At 37.8% G+C, this 19431-nt stretch overlaps 3 protein-coding genes across 5 annotated transcripts in view; all 3 read right to left on the minus strand.

Moving 5' to 3' along the window:
- Positions 1-19431, minus strand: part of krz (kurtz) — a 375871-nt gene that overhangs the window by 146276 nt on the left and 210164 nt on the right. The window lies entirely within an intron of this gene.
- LOC135697637 (trypsin 3A1-like) lies at positions 523-12163 on the minus strand. The gene is made up of 2 exons (XM_065217421.1): positions 12067-12163; positions 523-1217 (listed from the first exon to the last, which is right to left on the minus strand). Exons 1-2 carry the CDS (start codon positions 12161-12163, stop codon positions 523-525), a joined length of 792 nt encoding a protein of 263 aa, XP_065073493.1.
- LOC135697638 (trypsin 3A1-like) lies at positions 17042-18026 on the minus strand. The gene has a single exon (XM_065217422.1). The coding sequence runs from the start codon at positions 18024-18026 to the stop codon at positions 17250-17252; it is 777 nt and encodes a 258-aa protein (XP_065073494.1). The 3' UTR covers positions 17042-17249.

Genomic DNA, 19431 nt, shown 5'->3' on the forward strand with positions numbered 1-19431 from the left:
ACATGAAGGTAACGATTTACATAGTTGGAGATGTTTAATGTCAATATCAGACTTAAAGTGAACATTTTTATACGATAGATGAGGAGATGAAAGTATGGAATTGATAGTTTCGTTATAGTACGGTAGTGTGACACTGGCAAAAGGAATGATTGCCGTGATGATTTGCCATTTCATGATTAAAAAATGATCGATAAATACTGCATCGTTTCCATCAGAAAAAGCCCAGCCCAGCGTTCTGAACCCAAATTCATGTTTATACCAATTGTGATACTTGAATAAAGAAAACGCAAGATAGCAGTATACATATGTTTAATTTTACTTTTATTTTACTAACAATCAAAATGGAAATATTCAAAAAAAAAAAAATCAGGTGTTGTGTTGCTTCCTGTCTTCTAAGCTTTGATTTTATAATGGAAATGACACTCGTATCAGTCTCCAAAGTGCCAAAATGTAAAGTTTTTCATAGTATGTGTATATTCCACACACTGAGAATGATGTCGAAGAACGTTACACAACGTTAGATCAAATTCCAGTTATTTCGTTAATCCAATCACGAAAAGCCGAGACACGGACGTAGACTCCAGGGGAATTGGGCATGCCACATCCTCTGCCCCAAGAAACTATCCCGACGAGTGTATCACCGTCGATGAGGGGGCCACCGGAATCGCCTTGGCAACTATCCTTACCACCGTCAGGATATCCAGCACACATCATTCGGTCTGTTACACGGCCGGGGTAGGCTAGCTGGCCGTCGTGTTGACTCACAATCGGTACACTTACAGAGCGCAGCTTTTGCTGATTTAGCACATCTTCAAAAGTTTTAGTTTTGCCAAACCCTGACACAATGAGCATCTTTCCGACCGGTAGGGGGGGTTCGTTTAAGGCCGGCAACATTACCGGTTTCACCGCGCTACTGAACGGGACATCGTTGGTCAACTTGATCAATACCAAGTCATAGTCGTATCCACTTGGATGGTAGTTCTGGTGTTTCACTATTTTTTCCACTCCGTACAGCTCACCACCTTTATTTCCAAATTTAGATCCGACTCGGATAAAAGCCGGAGTTGCTCGGTTTGTCGCACAATGGGCAGCCGACATTATCCAGCAAGAACTTATCAAAGCACCAGTGCAGTATGATTGTCCAAGGTTATCTACCAGGGCCACCACGTAGGGAGCCGAGGCGATCGGAATCGTTTGACCACCAACTATGCGTCGTGCTGGTATTGCAAAACCGGTGTTTAGATTTTTATTAACAAATAAATTTGTAAAAATTTGCAGTAAAGAACCCAAGCGCAACATTTTAACTTTTGAAACAAGTGTCAACATACTTTCCTGAAATGAAAGCAAGGTATGCGCAGAATTGTGCGCCAGCGACGTTTTCTTCACCTAGGGTTACCAGTGATTTTTCATTTTGAAATTCCCGGTATTGACGTTTTCTTCACCCAGGGTTGTCAGTGATTTTTCATTTTGAAATTCCCGGTATTTCCCGATTTTCCCGGTTCAAATCTTAAAAATTTCTCGGTTGTTAATATTCAAGAAAAAACTAAATTGTACGTAGAGCTTTGAGTGTGTTGGTTTATTTTCTTTAAATTCCGTTATAATTGCTTATCTTTTGACAGATACGCGTATTTCGTCTACTACTTGCAGACTTCAGTCTGATGTCTGCAAATAGTTGACGAAATATGCGTATCTGTCAAAAGATAAGCAATTATAACGGAATTTAAAGGAAATAAACCAACAGACTCAAAGCTCTTCATAAAGGGATTTCATTAAGAGGTTCGACAAATTTTAAAGGTTTAAATTGTACGCATTTTTAAAAACGTGGTCAACTGTTAATTTTCGGAGGTTATTTGTGGGAAAAATAAAACCAAAATTACAGAAAGTATTTGTTAAAGCTGAAAGTAAAAAATTAAGTCTTTAAGTCACTTAATGTATTCAAAACAAATAATTGATCTTTCGAGATACTTTAAAAAATCAATTTCTATCAATTTTTTTGCTCGATACATCTTATGATTTAAAAACCCTAGAATTTATTGAGTAACAGAGATTAAGGTCAGTAGGCAAAATGCTATCTGGATGATTAGGTTATAAGACAGAATTGTGGAATATAAGAGATTTAATTTAAAAAATGTTTCAGAATAAAATTAACTTGCTACAAATGAAAATTAGATTAAATTATTAGGGGTATCGGTTAAAAAAAAGTGTCTTCACATAAATATCAACCTTTCAGTACTCGCGCTGATGTACAAAGTTTAACACAAAAAAAAATATGTAAAACCTACTGACTTTTAACTCGGTCAACGTGAAACTAAACATGGTTCATTAACTTTAATACCTACGTCCAAAAGACCAATAATTGAAGAATACTACTGAAAGGTTATTTACCTAAAGGATAAAAAATAATTTAAGAAGATTCCCAAAATTCTGGGACTTTGAAATTTGTGTAGAATCTGAAACTAGAACTTTTCTTCAAAACATGTGATTAATAACAATCTTCGTGATTCAAGATTTGTAGAAAAAATAATTAAAATATGAGATTTTCAAAAAAATTCAAGTTCACAGATTTGAAAAAAAAAATCATACTTATGAGTTGTTGAATCATAATTGTCAAGGCTCTGAGACTTGGAAGCATTTTAAGGGTTAAAAAAAATTACAGATCAACCTATAAAATCTTACGGACAAACCCTGGAATTTTTAGTAAAATTCAAAAGTATTCAAAGTGTTGATTTCAAACGAATATTGAGGAGGATTCCCACATATTTTTCGAAGGAGATTTCAAAAGGAGTTGTGAAAAGAAACTTTAAGAAAAAATCTACGTAATTCTGATGAAATTTGTATGGAAATCGTGAGGAAAATGACAAATGAATTTTATGAAGAATTCCAAGAGAATTATGATAATTTCAACCTAGTGCGAAATATTCATCACAGAACTCCAACAAAATTAATTGGAAAAAAATGCTGATAATTAGAAAGAAATTCTTTAAAATACTCCAAGGGGTTTCTAAATAAAATTTCGAACGATTTCTGCTGTTTGGAATAGAGTTAAAAGAAAATTTTGAAAAGGATGTCAAAGTCTCCGAATAGGTTCAAGGGAATTCTAAGAAAAATTACAATCAAATTCTTAGAAGGCGTTTCAAGGAAATTGAAAAAAGGAACTCAACGGTAATTCGCGGAGTGTTTTCTGGTTAATTTCAGAAGAATTCCATGATAATTCAGAGCAGAATTCCAAGAATTCATATCATAAGAATTTTACATAACGAAACATTAAAACCCCGGAAATGAATAGTTCAGTTTCGGTTTTAACAATTATTTGTTTCCAAAGTCCAGTATCTTCAATATATTCTTTAAAGGCCCATACACTTTACATCTGAAATTGAAACGACAAAAATCAATTTCAGGGCTGTTATAAGATTTTCTAAATTTGATCCGCGAAATCCGCGATTTTTGAAAAGAAATCCGCGATTTCAAATACTAATCCGCGCCAAAAAAATAATTTTCATTGCCTAAAAATAGCATTTGTATACTACTACATGGCATTTCAAGCTTATAGCATATTAGATTTTTGCCTGCTCTCAGCTTAGTGTTCTTTGAAGTACTTTTACATTTTAATTGAGAGCTTTCTATGCCCGTACCATCATATGCCCAAGAAAATAGAGAAATTTTCCAAGCCGAAAAATTAAAAGACCGTACGTGAATCGAACTCAGTCGCCTCCAGAAATGATTTGGAGAACTTAGAATATCCGGTATACATGGCATTTACTCACATATATAAGATTCGTTTATGATTAGACAACGAAAAATGCTATGTTCACATTGGAAAAAAAGGAAAATGACTTATATTGGACAGACCTCATTGAGATCATTTCTCGGTTTTTGTTTGGTTTGAACCGATAAAAACTTGAGAGTCAAATGAACAACAAAATTGATGACAGCAAAATAGACCGGGACGGAAAGGTTACAATGAATTCCACAATTTTTGTGACAGCACATCAGTCCCTTCACGATTTTCGCGACATTATTTAATGTTTCCGCGATTTTCGCGACTGAAGATTCAAATCCGCAACAAATCCGCGAAAATCGCGAAATACGCGAAATTCTCGAAATCCGCGCCTGTTGTAACAGCCCTGCAATTCGCAATATTATTGAGTAATCAAGTTCTAAAAACAATAAGACGAGAAACTGAAGAAAATTATGCAGCAAATAGAGCAAGACATTTATTTGATAAAGAATCACTCTGTTTTTATGGTTTATTCTGAAATTCTGGTGTAAAAGTTGTACCTATGGTATGGTTAATCTGTTTTTCCCGGTTCTCTCGCCTAAATCCCTGGTTTTTCCCAGTTTTCCCGGTTACTTTTAAAATTCCATGAAATTTCCCGGTATTCCCGGTTCGCTCGCCTCAATTACGTGCATCTGTATTTGGACGCTACGGCTTGCACCTCGCTATAGCTATACTGCACTGATAAAAAAAATAACAATAAAAGAGAGATAAACGACGTGTTCCAAACCATTTATGGGATTGTCCGGGATACAGTTCATTTCAAATCGGCGAATATGACTTAATCTTGTTTTCGTCACATCACAGTGTTAGTAGTTTTCACTAGTTTTGGGCATGTTTCACACGGTTTTTGTGCACTCAAAAGGGGTGGAAATCACGGAGGAAAATGGGAAAATTATACAAAATAATAATTTAGTGCCAACATTTCAAAGGGGTATAATTGCTTTTGTAAACAATGGCTTTAGCCGTCGATTTCCTGCAAATAAAAGCTCACTCCTCCAAATTAACAATGCTAGCTGGTAGAGGAATCATTCATCTACCCGTTGGTGTAATTAATTTTCATGAGTGAGTTTACAAATGCAATTACGCCCCTTTGAAATGTTGGCACTGAACTCATAGATCAACTGGTTGCCCCGAAAGTTTGGTAGTATTAGACAGCGACATCTGTCTTCCAGCTCAAGTTGAAAGATTCCACATCACCAATGCTACCAGCTTTGCTTTCCATCTCGATTGGGGAAATTTAATGAATTAATATTCATTCGATTTTCAATTCCATTAGAAGGAGAAGCACACCCGAAGCACGCGACGACCCGAAGCTCGCGAGTAGTCGTTCATTATTTGTTTTCATTTCATCCCTGGGTCGGGTGGTGTGAGTAGGATAAGTTTTTTGCGATGATGATCTGCGGAAAATTTATGTATTTACCTCCTGGTTTCATTTGCTATTTTTAGAATTGATCTCTCTACACGATCGTGAAATAAGGTTATCCTCAAGGCTTCTCAAAAGATAAGATAATCCTGGTTAGTTGAGGGCTTTCAGAGGCCTAACTTTGTTGCATGAGTGGATTGGATATTTATTCTCAATAAATGAGACCGGTTAATGAAACTTTCAAATTATACAACTATGCTTATAGCTAAAAAAATGTTTGATGAATGTGGATTTACTGATCTATTAGTAAGCAGAAAACACACAGCTTTCCACAAACCTGCACGGGCTCCAAGCACCACCAGGAGCCCAGTGATAAACAGGAACAGTTGCAGCACGGTAGTTTTACTTTTTCGATGCACCTTAGCAGTAGAGTGAGAAAACTGTTCTTTAGATACATGTTAACGGAGTTTGCGAAATCACGTTCAGAAAGCTGTTTAGCCACACTGAATGGAATGTGTAAGCGCAGACATTTCATAGGATACGAATGTTTAAGATGTTATAATACGCATGCGCATTTTGCTAAATAATTACCAAGAAAAGATGAATGCCAAGAGTACCAAATGGAACTAATGAATGCTCTCCACTACCCCTTCCTTTGAAAAATGCCTCTGTAAATCTTGTAAATCTTCGAAGCCTACCACTAAATTTACACAAGTACACCGAAGTCTTTTTTTACACGGTTTTTCGCAATTTACACGGTACGTTTTTAACGATTTTTCGACAACGATACAACCTATCGACTTGATTCCAATCACATTATCCGCTTCAAGCTATAGGTAATCAAATGACATACTTTAAAAAAATCAAAATTTTTGGTGTAAATACAGAAATTTTTAAAATATGTCTATATGGACCATAGCATGCTATAATTACAAATGGCATTAAAATCCGATTTTTTAAAAACATTTAAGCATGTAAAAAATCAAAACCTCGTAGTTTTTTTTACACCCTATATACCCTATGCTCAGGTAAGCTGAGAGCTGAGACCATTTACAACCCAACAAGATCCTCGATCGAGCCCGTTGAAGCTTGCGTCTTTTCTTTTCCTTGATTTGATTTCCGTCGATGTTTTCTGTACTGAGTACAAATGCTACCGATGCCAGGGAGACAGCTCCCACACCCGGACCCTACCTATCGACCAGGGTGTCCATTCAAATCATTTTTTTTTTAATTGATCATTTTGTCAAGCTTCTGCATTTATGTTCCATCAGATGTCACTGCTGTTGTTTGCGGTGACATCTATCGGAAACTACACACAACCTATTTTCCTATAATTGTTCACAGAGGACACTGCAGTGCAAAACATGTCTGGTACCTCTATATATGCATTTTGATTATTATTCGAAGTCCCTCCTTTTTTACACATTCTGCACACAAAATAGCTCACCCCTCGACACATTTCCTGCCGATTTTTATGTATGGGGCGGGGCATAAATTATCTTTTGCTCATAATATGTAAGAAAGGAGGGATTTCAAATGTTAAAGTAAATGCATATATACCAGACATGTTTTGTAGTGACAGGTACTCTATTGTATAATCTGTGAAAGGGAAATCACAAATCGAGTGTCAACAAAATACATGGCATGTTGAGAGATTGAGGGTCGTGAGCACAAATTTTCTATCTCCAATTTGAATGTTTTGGCTCTCTGGGAGCTGGTAGTAAATCAGGTAAAACTGTATGGGGAAAAATCATTTTTATTTAATTGTAGCTTGTTTAACAATAATTTCCGGGAAAAACTGAACGACAAAGTCCCTGATTAATTTCTTTAGGTTGTCGTTCACTTTTTTTGAGCTGAATGTGCACCGAAAGCAAATTATTCCCACTTTTCTCAATTTTTATATGGGGATTTATATCACTTCCTACCAGCGGAACAGCGCCATCTCTGTGGAAAATGGTCGAACAAAATGATTAATTAAAAACAACTCTACTTTAAACAAAAAAGACGTTAAAAAATAACCCTTTAGAGATAATGATAAAATTTTGTCAGCAATTTGTATAATCAATAGGTTAATTTGCCTAAAATCTGGGATTGGAAATTTGCAGATTCCGAACTTGTAGCAAATACAATTTGATGGGCTTGGAAAAGAACTTCTGAAAAAAGAAGATTCTACTACATGATTTTCCGATGCCTGCTTCCAGCCTACAAAGATTTATCGAAATTCAGGTCTTTGAAAAAAATTCTAGCGCTTGTAAAGTTTCCTAGACCATTTTCGGACGATCGGAGACCATAGACGAAGAGATATCGGAACCAGAGTTTATATTTTTTTTCGAAACCTCAGAAAATTTGTGATATCTCAAGATCACAGACAATGGAAAAAATGGTATAATCTATTTTTTATTGAAGATAACGGATTTGAAACAAATTGCACTCTGGCCATTCTATTCAAGAATTTAAAAACCTGTTCTTTTTTTTCGTGTTCTTTCAGTTGTCTAACTTAGTTTTCCCGGGTTAATTGAAACAGTTAAATATGGTAAAACACCCCAAGTACCATCACAAGTTAAATCGCATGATAAAACCCAAATCCTTACTTGAAGCATAGATTATTATTTTGCTTAATTTTTGGCCCTAAAGAAAACAGTATGTAATATGTAGTAAGGTCAAAATATGTTATTCTCAATTGGAGATTGGAATTAAGAAGATAAATGCAAGGATATTCCAATGATGGTTTTTGAAATAATCTTAAAAGAATCTTTTCAGGATTCCAAAAGGATGATATCTCTACACCAATCATCAAATAATTTTTTTTCATTTTGTTGATTGTGTTCGATGTCGAACACTTGCATAACAAGCATGATCGGAGTTGGCAAGGAGTTTGAGATGGCATGAATCTGCTCCTCTATCTTGAAGTAGCTTCGTAACAGGATATGTCTCGCTCAGCTTTTATACTAGAACTACTTCAATCGGAAAACTGTAGCAAGACTACTATAAAATCAAAGTTGTTACTTGGGATAAGTATATATGATCTTTCCCGGTGCAATTTGGGTTTGCTGCATTTTTCCGGTAAATCCGAATTCCCGGTTTTCCTGGTTAGATGGACACCCTGATCGACCCATCAATTCATGGACCGGAGACCAACGGCTTTACTTCCCTTCCGAATTGATTGAACCCAGGCCCTTTGGAGTGAGAGGCAGTCACGCTTACCACTACAGCATCTAATCTTTCTTTCTAAAAATAAAACGATATTACGAACAACAAGCTTCGTCTTACTTTTACAATTAATTCTCAGTTCGATAGAATTTTCATTTTTCGCATGAATAAAGAAAGCGTAAGAGCTAAATTGTAGATGTTAGTGTGAGAGCATTGGATGCTATTTTAAAAAAAGTCTCAAGATTAATTTTTTTCACGGAAGGGGGAAAGCAGGGTTAATGGCACAAGAACTCGCTCAAACAGTAGAAGCGGATTGATCCAACACATAGCTCACCCCACTCTCCCATGCGAATAAAATGAAAACTAGATCCAAACACAATCCGTTGAAGTGTGACCGCAGTAGCCATCGTTCATTCCATATTGCATGGATGTGGGTCGAGATTTTACGGACTCGATTGAGGCACATTTTGCTCTGTTCACAACAAGAAAAAATGCAAGGAGCATAACGACGGAAAGTTGATAGTTCAAGTATCGTTTCATAAGTGAACCTAACAGGATGAACCTACTGAATTATATTTTTTTCTTTTAGGCATTGACCCGATGTTGGATTGACATTCTGACACTGGAAAGTGGACACATTAAATCGCTCGGGACCCGCCCTCGAAACACAAAAAAGTTTTTTTTAGGTTAAGTTTGCAAAAAGTTTCGTGGAAGGTAATGTCATGGTAACATTTGCGTCAGATTGGGGAACAGAACAGTTCTTATGTTTTCAATAGTAGTGACGTTAGTGACAAGAATAACGAAAGTAGTGACTTTAACGCAATAAAAATGTAACCAATAGTGACATTTATTGATCGGAAAGATATAGTTTCAATCTTCTGTTGGTTGCGATTGCCACCTCGAGAAACCCATCATGCGCATGTTTCTTGCTTCTTGAAAATAAAATAAATGGATTAAGGATCTCATACATTTGAACTTGAAAAATAATTATGAATTGAATAAACAAGAGCACAGTTCAATTCTAAGCTCCATTTCCTCACTCTGCACTCTTTTGTCCACCTTTATTTTTTTGACATTAGATGCAGATCGCGAATTGGTGATTAGATCGCAAAATTGAGGCACAGAGAAAAATGTTCAGTCACGAATTTAGACAAATTTTCAAAATTTTAGGACAGTTAATTGTAAAGAACTAGGATATGGATGAAGCGATCCGTTTAGCGACGTGAAAAGCTGTAGGCTAGAATTAAATATACATCTAAGTTAGCCACGAGGACTTGAATAAAATTATCGTTCTCTTCTTGGCAGTCGCTATAACTCACTGGTCATGTTTTTAGTTTACTCTCCCAAGAATAGAATCATCTGTATTACCCCAAACATAGATACAAATTCAACTCCAGGACCTAGACAACTTTCCTAGATCGCAGTCTAAGAAAAAATCGCATTATTATGGAGCAAGGAAAATTTTCCAAAATAGACGATCACGGACATAAAATAAAAATTTGGATGCGTCTAGGATTTAAAATTACGATCGTGAAAAATTAGGGATTTAGGTATTAATTTCAGAGTTTTGGACTATTTTTGTTTATTGCTTGGAATTTGAGATCTCTTGGACAAAGGAATCGAGAAAATTGTGTGAGCTGGAATAATGTTCTATATTTTGAACATATAGCATGTAAGTTCACAGTGACCAATTTAAATGCGGCTTGAACATAGAAAACATTTTATGATCTTAAACATTAATTTAAAAAAAAACCTTGTCTTGGATATTGCTGATTCCGGATTAGCAGATTATTAGCCCGATACTCATGATTCTGTGACATGATTTTTTTTCTGGATTATTTACAAATACTAAAGCTACCGGGTTACAAAGACTTTTAAAATGAATGGCCTTTGTAAAAATTTTGAGCGCTTTAAAATTATCCAACACGAATTTTCGAAATCATAGGTTTGGAAAACTATCAAGATCATGAAGTAAAATAGTCAGAATATTTAGTCTAGAATCTATTTTCGAAATCTCAGATAATTTATGATTGACAATTTCGAGATCACAGGAAAAAAATCATAATCTGAACAAATTTTGAAACAACGGGTTTGAATATCTATATCACAAAATTGAATAGAAAATAATCAACATATAAGTGATCCCGTAAACATCAATTGGGTTCCCGTGTCCGTCTGTTCGCAAATCTTCTTGTCAAACTTTACACACGTATTTATAATTATTATTTTTAATACAAATTTGCTAACAAATCAAGCTGTGATTTGATGTGAGTTTTTTAAGTCAAACTCTACACTCTCAACATTGGTCTTACAAAAGTGACTTTAGTGAAGAAATAGTGACTTTAGTGACTTTTTGATGAAAAAAAGTGACTGACTTGACCATTTTTCCAAGTATTTACATTAGGGTGGGTTCCCAATTGCTGTACATAATTGGAAACATTGTCATGAAAACATCAAACTTTTTGTACATTGAAGTACTTTATTAGAAAATTCATCAGACATCCCCTTTGATCCCCATATGAATTGTATATCTAACAGGTACAAGTTGCTGAACGAAATTACGTTGAGTTTAGCTGCTAATACCTGCTAACCTGCAAGATAACTCCTTTAAGATAGTGTTGAAAAATAATAAATACGAATGTAAATCCTTCAAACGAATTCAAACAAAAAAGTTATGGCAAACACGGTTTTTAAGGGGGTACTTACGTTTGTTCTCCATTTTTTACCTACAACGTCTTACACTTGATAGATAGAAAATTGTCGTCTTGGACAACATTTCTTAAAATGACTTACTCTAGAATGTTTTCATAGATGTACATCAATTTTGACAAAACTTAAAAAAGTTTTTTTTTTATCTTAGTGTGTATAACCCCTTTTAAGCAAAAATGTTCACCTCTCAAATAAAGTTCCGAAAAATAAAGAAACATTCTACAACACATCAAAATGCTACACTCAATAGTTAGGTCGCAAAAAGCCATGTCCCACTTTTTTTGAGTTCGTCCCACTACCATGTAACAATTGTTATATATATTGAAATTATATTTGGATTCGGACGCATGCGTGATTGCGTTTGTGTTCATTTGGTTCACTGCTCTTTAAGGAGATAATGAACGCGCTCTCACTTTTTCTCTCGTTTGAATCATAACGCATTAAACCGATTCTGTCAGGTTTCGCGCATTGATCATCTGCTGAAGATTTATCCGACGGAATCGACTAACGGTTGTGAGCATGAACAGCTCACATAGTAAGCAGGCTGCGCTAATTCAAGAAAGTAAGCGATCTAGTATGCCGGTTCGATTCTTGTTACGCGGTGAACAGCTCTTTTTTTTTAGCTGGGGACATTTCTTAGAGTATGCAAAAAAGAAAGGACTTCGGATATTAATCTAAATGCATATATACCATACATGTTTTGCACTGCGCTGTACTCTGTGAACAATTTACTGAAAACAGATTATGCGTAGTTGCCGATAGAAATCACCGCAAACAACAACAGTGACATCTAATGGAAAATTAATAATTCCGAAGCTTCGGCAAAAGCGCATTTGTTTCAAGCAAAACCGGCTGAACAAAACTAAACATGTGTGAAGAAAAATTAGCTCAGATGGTACGGCGACAGGGGTCATTCCAAAGAGCTGTTAGTAGCATGGATTCAAATCTCGTTTTAGAAAAAAAAAAACGATTTTTTTTTTTTTTTAAATTAGCTCCTAGGACAAGTCCTGGAGCTGTGATGTGGTATTAGTGAATTTATCAAATTGATCTTAAGAACCTTTCGTACCTATGTGCCACACAGCTGACCCGATCGTTAGCGATCGATCGTCAGCTGTATCTACATAGGGATCAAGAGCGGACCGGCGGAAGAAATTCGCTCTCATACTTAGTTTTCTAGGGATGCACATGTGAAACTGTGTCATCGATACTTTTAACTTCTCGATCTAACAATCTCAATAGTTGATTTTAATACATGTTCCGATGATGCTAGAAATCGGAATCAGCGCAATATTATGAAATTTGATTATGGTTATAAGCCTTCTTCCCATGTACAATTAATCTCACAATGACAAGAAAGCTCAAATCTGTTGTTGTGTAATTTCATCAATATTAATTGATGCATTCTAAAAGTTCCTTCTGTGAATGTGGTTTTCTTAAAAGATGATGTGGTGCTGGGAGTTCAATTAACGAATCAAACCTTGCAACATAGTGAAGCCGCGCAACAAACCGAGCTTCAACAAAGCTTCCAATCGAAAGCTAACAAAGAGATGGATAAAGGACTTCATTATGAATTTAAATCCAAGGTTGCAGAACATATCGTTAAAAAGGGGCACAATTTGACTAAGGAAAACATTAATATCCTGCTACCTGCTACCTAAAACAACACATCGTAGCATGTCTCTACCTGTTGGAGACTGAATTTAGGTACCTTTTTAGGTAAATTTTGACATGGCAGTGGGTACCTGCTGATTTTTAGTACCTATTGATTAGTATATTATATAGCTCGTAGATAAAAGATGGATTCTTCAGTGGTGTTGAGTACTTGGCACTGATGAAGTCTGCAAGTAGTAGACGAAATACGCGTATCTGTCAAAAGATAAGCAATTATAACGGAATTTAAAGGAAATAAGCCAACAAACTCAAAGCTCTTCATAATCGAAAACTTTTAGTTTACTATTGGGCGCAAGCGCAACTGTTTCCCTAAATATTTTCCACTGAAGTCGACTGGGCTGCGCTTGAAATGTGGGAAGTTATTTTTTCTTATATCCGAAAAGTCCTTTAAATTGCATGTTGTCACGGCGTCTAAAATTCAGATTCAAGGAAATTTAAACAGAATCAGTAATAATGTTGAGATGTCCGGCAAAATCAAGAAATCTCAGATAAGGTTCAGTGGAAATCCTAGCCAAGTTACTAGGGTAGAGAACTACTCCGGCATAAGCAATCTTTAATCTGTAAATCTATATCAAATCTAACGGTATGTGGAATGAAAACGTTCAATTTTCTATTAAAACCCTTTAGACAAAGAGAGGTATAAGTGAGTGTTGCTAAATATGAAATTTGATCATAATGGTCATATGGTCGCACGTGTATTTCCTACAAAGTCATGACATTGGGTTTCCTATGGTATATTAACACTCTGTGACACCACAAGCACAAGAGAGATTCTTCGGAATTCTCGTCTGCATGTCCAACCTGTTCATTTTTTTTTTTTAAATGCGTTTATTTTTCCAGGCTCATTTGCCGTAGCTTTGCGGAGCCGATATTCATCGTTTGGGTACAAAATTACTTAAAACTAACGTTAGTAAAGCGGGGGCCGATTACTCGCGGCTTTCTCGAGGTTAGGGGTAACAAATTGTAACAAACCGGTGGCAGGGTAGGGATTGAGAACACAAGGTTTTTTAGAGCAATGTGCTCTTGATCTAGAACTAAGCGACATACTGGAGAAAAAGACAAACATGGGGGTACACCGATGGAGACCTAGCAACTTGAGAGAACACAAGATGACACTAACTACTAAATCCTCAGATCGATCCGTTTTAAAAACACATAAATTAAATTAAAATATTCGAGATCTCGGCTCGCCAAGATGTCTCTAACGGGCCGCATAGGTTGTTTTCCTCGGGCCCTGAGGGATGCGGATAACTTGGATCTAGCAACACAATGTAGGGTGCATGACCAAAGCACGTCGATAGCGTGATAGCCACTACCACAAGCGCACAAGTTTTCTCCGGAGAGAATTTGATACCCAGCTTACCCAAGTAGACAAATTGTCTAAGGTATCTTGCAATGGTCCTTGCAGGTCCGGTGCACTTGGCCCTATAACGGACACAACCCCGTCATCTGCAAGCTGCCTTAGCGAGCAACTTTCATCAAGACAACCATCAATGTCTTTTACATAAAAATTATAAAGCAGGGGGCTTAAACATGAACCCTGGGGGAGACCCATGTAACTAATTCGTGAAATTGTCGAGTTTCCATGAGAGAAGCTCATATATTTCTCAGACAACAAGTTGCTCAAATAGTTGTTCATAATTGGTGAAAGCCCACTATCGTGGAGTTTATCCGAAAGGATATCGATACAAACAGAATCAAAAGCCCCCTTAATGTCCAAGAAAACTGAACCCATTTGCTGTTTTTGCGCATAGGCCAGTTGAATTTCAGTTGAAAGCAACGCAAGACAGTCGCTCGTTCCCTTGCCTCTCCGAAATCCAAATTGCGTATCTGAAAGTAAACCATTCGACTCGACCCATTTGTCTAGACGAAAAAGAATCATTTTCTCCAACAATTTCCGTATACAGGACAGCATCGCGATGGGACGGTACGAGAGCAAGTGAGAATTCCACCATCGAAAACGGGGAATCTATTTCGTTATTACCCGACGGACGATCACGAACGTTGGTTTGGACCGGTACCGAATCCGGGCAAACTTTCCGCGCGAAGCTGAAAATCCATCTGTCCGAGTACTCCTTGTCTTCATTAATCGGTGATGAAGCGTTTCGCATTCTCCTGCCGACATTCCAGAGTGTTCTCATGGAAGTCTCTCGCGACAAACCATCGACGAACCGACGCCAGTAACCGCGTTTTTTTTGCTTTAATTAAGTCCTTAAAGGTTTTCTCGAGGTCGGTGTACCGTTCGAAATTACCGTGTTTGCGGAAGCGTTTAAACGTGGCGGACTTCTCGCTGTTCGCGTCGGTGCAATGCTTATCCCACCACGGGGTGGGAGGTCGCTTGCGAAAGGAAACACCCGGAATACGTTTCGTCTGTGCTCGCAGCGCACAATCGATGATGACACGCGCGAGAAAGGAGTACTCGTCCAGCGGAGGAAGGACGTCAACCGATTGACTGGCATCAAGAACCGCGGTCGCGAATTTTCGCCAGTCAATGTTTTTCGTAAGATCGTACGCGATGTCGACCGAGCGAGTAGAAGATGAACCATTGGTAATAGAAATTTTGATTGGCAAATGGTCACTACCGTAGGGATCTTGAATTACTTTCCACGAGCAATCCAACGATAGTGAACTCGAACAAAGTGAGAGGTCTAATCTGCTTATTTTTGCTGGAGGTTTGGCTACTCGTGTTGCTTCCCCGGTGTGCAGAATTGTCATTTTGAAGAAGTCGCACATGTCGTATATCAAGGTTGAGCGGTTGTCGTCGTACAGTTCCCCCCAGCCTGTACCGTGAGAGTTAAAATCTCCCAAGATCAACCGTGGCTCCGGCATAGCCGTGCAGATATCCGAGAAACTTTGACGAGAAATCGCGGTTTTCGGTGGAAGATATACTGAGGCAATACTGAGGCATTTACCTCGAATATTAACCTGACATGCAACTACTTCAATGCCTGTCACCGAAGGGAGATCGATTCTATAGAAGGAATGAAGCTTGTTGATCCCCAGAAGCACCCCTCCATACGAATCTGCGCGGTCAAGGCGTATAATGTTGAAATCGTGGAAAGCAAGATCGTTGTCTGAAGAGAGCCATGTTTCACAAAGGGCAAATGCATCAGAAAGTGAGTTGTTAACTAAAAATTTAAATGTGTCAAGTTTTGGCATAAGACTTCTACAGTTCCATTGAAGAACAGAGATCATATCCCCGACCTCATTCGGAGAGTTATCCATCAAAGGATATGATCGATGCAAGGAAGGACCACCTAGAAACTAGTTGCTTCAAAAGAGTTTTCACCATTGGCAGCACTAAATTAATAATGCTCCTCGTTGAGTCAGAGATATTGAATATACTGAAGAAGCTATCCACAATACCGGAAAACGTGAACATGGGAGCATGTTCTTGCTGATTATTCAGCTGATTTTCTGGCCGAAAAACTGGAACATCTGGGGTTTTAGATGATCCTGGAAGTGACGGAAAGTTCTTGTCATAATTACAAGGTTTAAAACCCGGTGGAATGGGTTTCGGTGCATTTCCGTCACCTCTTGATTTTTCCAAGGTGGAAGGGTGGTCCGTACAAGTGGCCTTACGAGGATTTTCGGTGGTGTATTTTTTTGCTCGTTTTCTCGTATTGCCTTTAAAGACAAACGGACTACCCTCACCGCCCTCTGAGTCAGAGTCTAGATCATCAACTGGCAAAATGGAGAACGTGTTACTGTTTTTTGGTGTGGTCTGAGAAGATGAAGCGGTATTCTTCAAGAGTTCTGCTATTGTTCTCTTGGAGCGAGCTTGCAGAGACCGCTTAATTTTTTCTCCCTGCTGTTTAACCTGTTCATGGAACAGGTAATTAATTTTATTAAATCGTATGTATGTACATGTTTGTGTTATCAGGGGTGTGGCATTTCTCAGCAAAAAAGGTGTACTGCGTCTCTTTCTGGATTATCACGCTCCTACTGGAAGTATCCTGGGGCATCCCATTTACATAGTCAGTAACAAGCGGTTATAAAGCATGCCATGCTTTGGACAAGGTAGTAGACATCCTAAAATATAGAAACATATGGAGCTTATTTTGATCCATTCGATTGACCTTACCTGAGCACAATTTTTTGAAAGCAATTTTTCGTCCTTTAACTAATCGTGGTTTTATTACGTCATACATGAAGGTAACGATGTACATAGTTGGAGATGACTTAAAGTGAACATTTTTATACCATAGATGAGGAGATGAAAGTATGGAATTGATAGTTTCGTTATAGTATGGTAGTGTGACACTGGCAAAAGGAATGATTGCCGTGATGATTTGCCATTTCATGATTCAATAATACTGCATCGTTTCCATCAGAAAAAAAACCAGCCCAAGCGTTCTGAACTCAAATTCATGTTTATACCAATTGTGATACTTGAATAAAGAAAACGCAAGATATTTACATTTTAATTTTTCATTTATTTTCTTAATTTCCAAATGGTTTGATATAGAAAAACCGAAAATCGAATGTTTAAGGAATTGTTGTTGATTATCTTCGGTCTTTTTTAGTTGGCAATGATTTTTTTTTAATACCCGGAGAATGTTGTCGAGGAACGTTAGATCAAATTCCAGTTATTTCGTTAATCCAATCACGAAAAGCCGAGACACGGACGTAGACTCCAGGGGAATTGGGCATGCCACATCCTCTGCCCCAAGAAACTATCCCGACGAGTGTATCACCGTCGATGAGGGGGCCACCGGAATCGCCTTGGCAACTATCCTTACCACCGTCAGGATATCCAGCACACATCATTCGGTCTGTTACACGGCCGGGGTAGGCTAGCTGGCTGTCGTGTTGACTCACAATCGGTACGTTTACAGAGCGCAGCTTTTGCTGATTTAGCACATCTTCATAAGTTTTAGTTTTGCCAAACCCTGACACAATGAGCATCTTTCCGACCGGTAGGGGGGGTTCGTTCATGGCCGGCAACATTACCGGTTTCACCGTGCTACTGAACGGAACATCGTTGGTCAACTTGATCAATGCCAAATCATAGTCGTATCCACTAGGATGGTAATTCGGGTGTTTCACTATTTTTTCCACTCCGTACAGCTTACCACTTTTATTTCCAAAGTTAGATCCGACTCGGATAAAAGCCGGAGTATCTCGATTCGTCACACAATGGGCAGCCGTAGCTATCCAGGAAGAACTTATCAAAGCACCAGTGCAGTATGATTGTTTAAGGTTATCTACCAGAGCCACCGCGGAGGGAACCAAGGCGATCGAGATCGTTTGCCCACCAACTATGCGTGTTGTTATCGCAAAATCGGTGTCTAGATTTTTATTCACAATTAGATTTTTCAGTTGTTTTTGCACATAAGAAGCTAAACGCAACATTTTTGTATTTCTGGAACTAGTATTGCCACACTGCTCGTGAAAAACTGGACTGTCACCTCAATTGGAAAAATTATAGCACGTCAATCTATGTACACGCCTGTCTTTTGATGTTTTATCGTACACCGGAGAATATGGCTTAATCTTGTTTTCGTCACAACACAGTGTTGGTAGTTTTTACTAGTTTCGGCATGTTTCACACGGTTTTTGTGCACTCAGTAGGGGTGAAAATCACGGAGGAAAATGGGAAAATTATACAAAATAATAATTCAGTGCCAACATTTCAAAGGGGTGTAATTGCTTTTGTAAACAATGGCTTTAGCCGTCGATTTCTCGCAAATAAAAGCTCACTTCTCCAAATTAACAAGGGTAGAGGAAACATTCATCTACCTGTTGGTTTCATGTTTGAGTTTACAAATGCAGTTACGCCCCTTTGAAATGCTGGTACTGAATTCATAGATCAACTGGTTGCCCCGAAAGTTTGGGCGAAAGTTTGGTAGTATTAGACAGCGACATATGTCTTCCAGCTCGAGCTGAAAGATTCCCCATCACCAATACTACCAGCTTTGGGGGAAATTGAATGAATTAATATTCATTCGATTTTCAATTCCATTAGAAGGAGAAGCACACCCGAAGCACGCGACGACCCGAAGTAGTCGGTCATTCATTGTTTTCATTCCATCCCTGGTTCGGGTGGTGTGAGTAGGAGAAGTTTTTTGCGATGAAGATCTGCGGAAAATTTAATATTTACTTCTTGGTTTCATCTGCTATTTTTAGAATTGGACCGATGTGATCCTCAGAGAAGCCTTGAAAAGTCGGCTATTTCAAAAGATAGGATCATCCTGGTTAGTTGAGGGCTTTCCAAGCCTAACTTTGTTGCATGAGTGGAATGGATATTTATTCTCAATAAATGAAACTGGTTAATGAAACTTTCAAATTATACAACTATGCTCATAACTTAAAAAAAAAGCTTGTTGAATGTCGAGATTAACTGATCTAAGCAGAAAACACACACAGCTTAGCTTTCCACAAACCTGCACGGGCTCGAAGCACCACCAGGAGCCCAGTGATAAACAGGAACAGTTGCAGCACGGTAGTTTTACTTTTTCAATGCACCTTAGCAGGAGAGTGAGAAAACTGTTCTTCACGTTCAGAAAGCTGTTTAGGCACACTGAATGGAATGTGTAAGCGCAGACATTTCATAGGATACGAATGTTGGTGTTGTAATTCGCATGCGCATTTTTGCTAGATAATTACCAAGGAAAGATGAATGCCCAGAGTACCAAATTGAATCAATGCTCTCCACTGCCCCTTCTTTTGAAAAATGCCTCTGTACAATTTGTAAATCTTCGAAGCCTACCACTAAAATTGCACAAGTACACTGAAGTTTTTTTTTACACGGTTTTTC

This window comes from Ochlerotatus camptorhynchus, unplaced genomic scaffold (genome assembly GCF_037179485.1).
Source record: "Ochlerotatus camptorhynchus isolate MF236.1 unplaced genomic scaffold, CSIRO-AGI_Acam_v1.1 ptg000077l, whole genome shotgun sequence".
In the NCBI taxonomy this organism is placed as follows: Eukaryota; Metazoa; Arthropoda; class Insecta; order Diptera; family Culicidae; genus Ochlerotatus; species Ochlerotatus camptorhynchus.

Coding starts and splice junctions, on each gene's coding strand:
- LOC135697638 (XM_065217422.1), bottom strand. CDS start 18,026: ATGTTGCGTTTAGCTTCTTATGTGCAAAAACAACTGAAAAATCTAATT.
- LOC135697637 (XM_065217421.1), bottom strand. CDS start 12,163: ATGAGAGCGAATTTCTTCCGCCGGTCCGCTCTTGATCCCTATGTAGAT. Junction 1,218..12,066: donor GTCAGCTGTGTGGCACATAG/GTACGAAAGGTT, acceptor TTGCAATACCAG/CACGACGCATAGTTGGTGGT.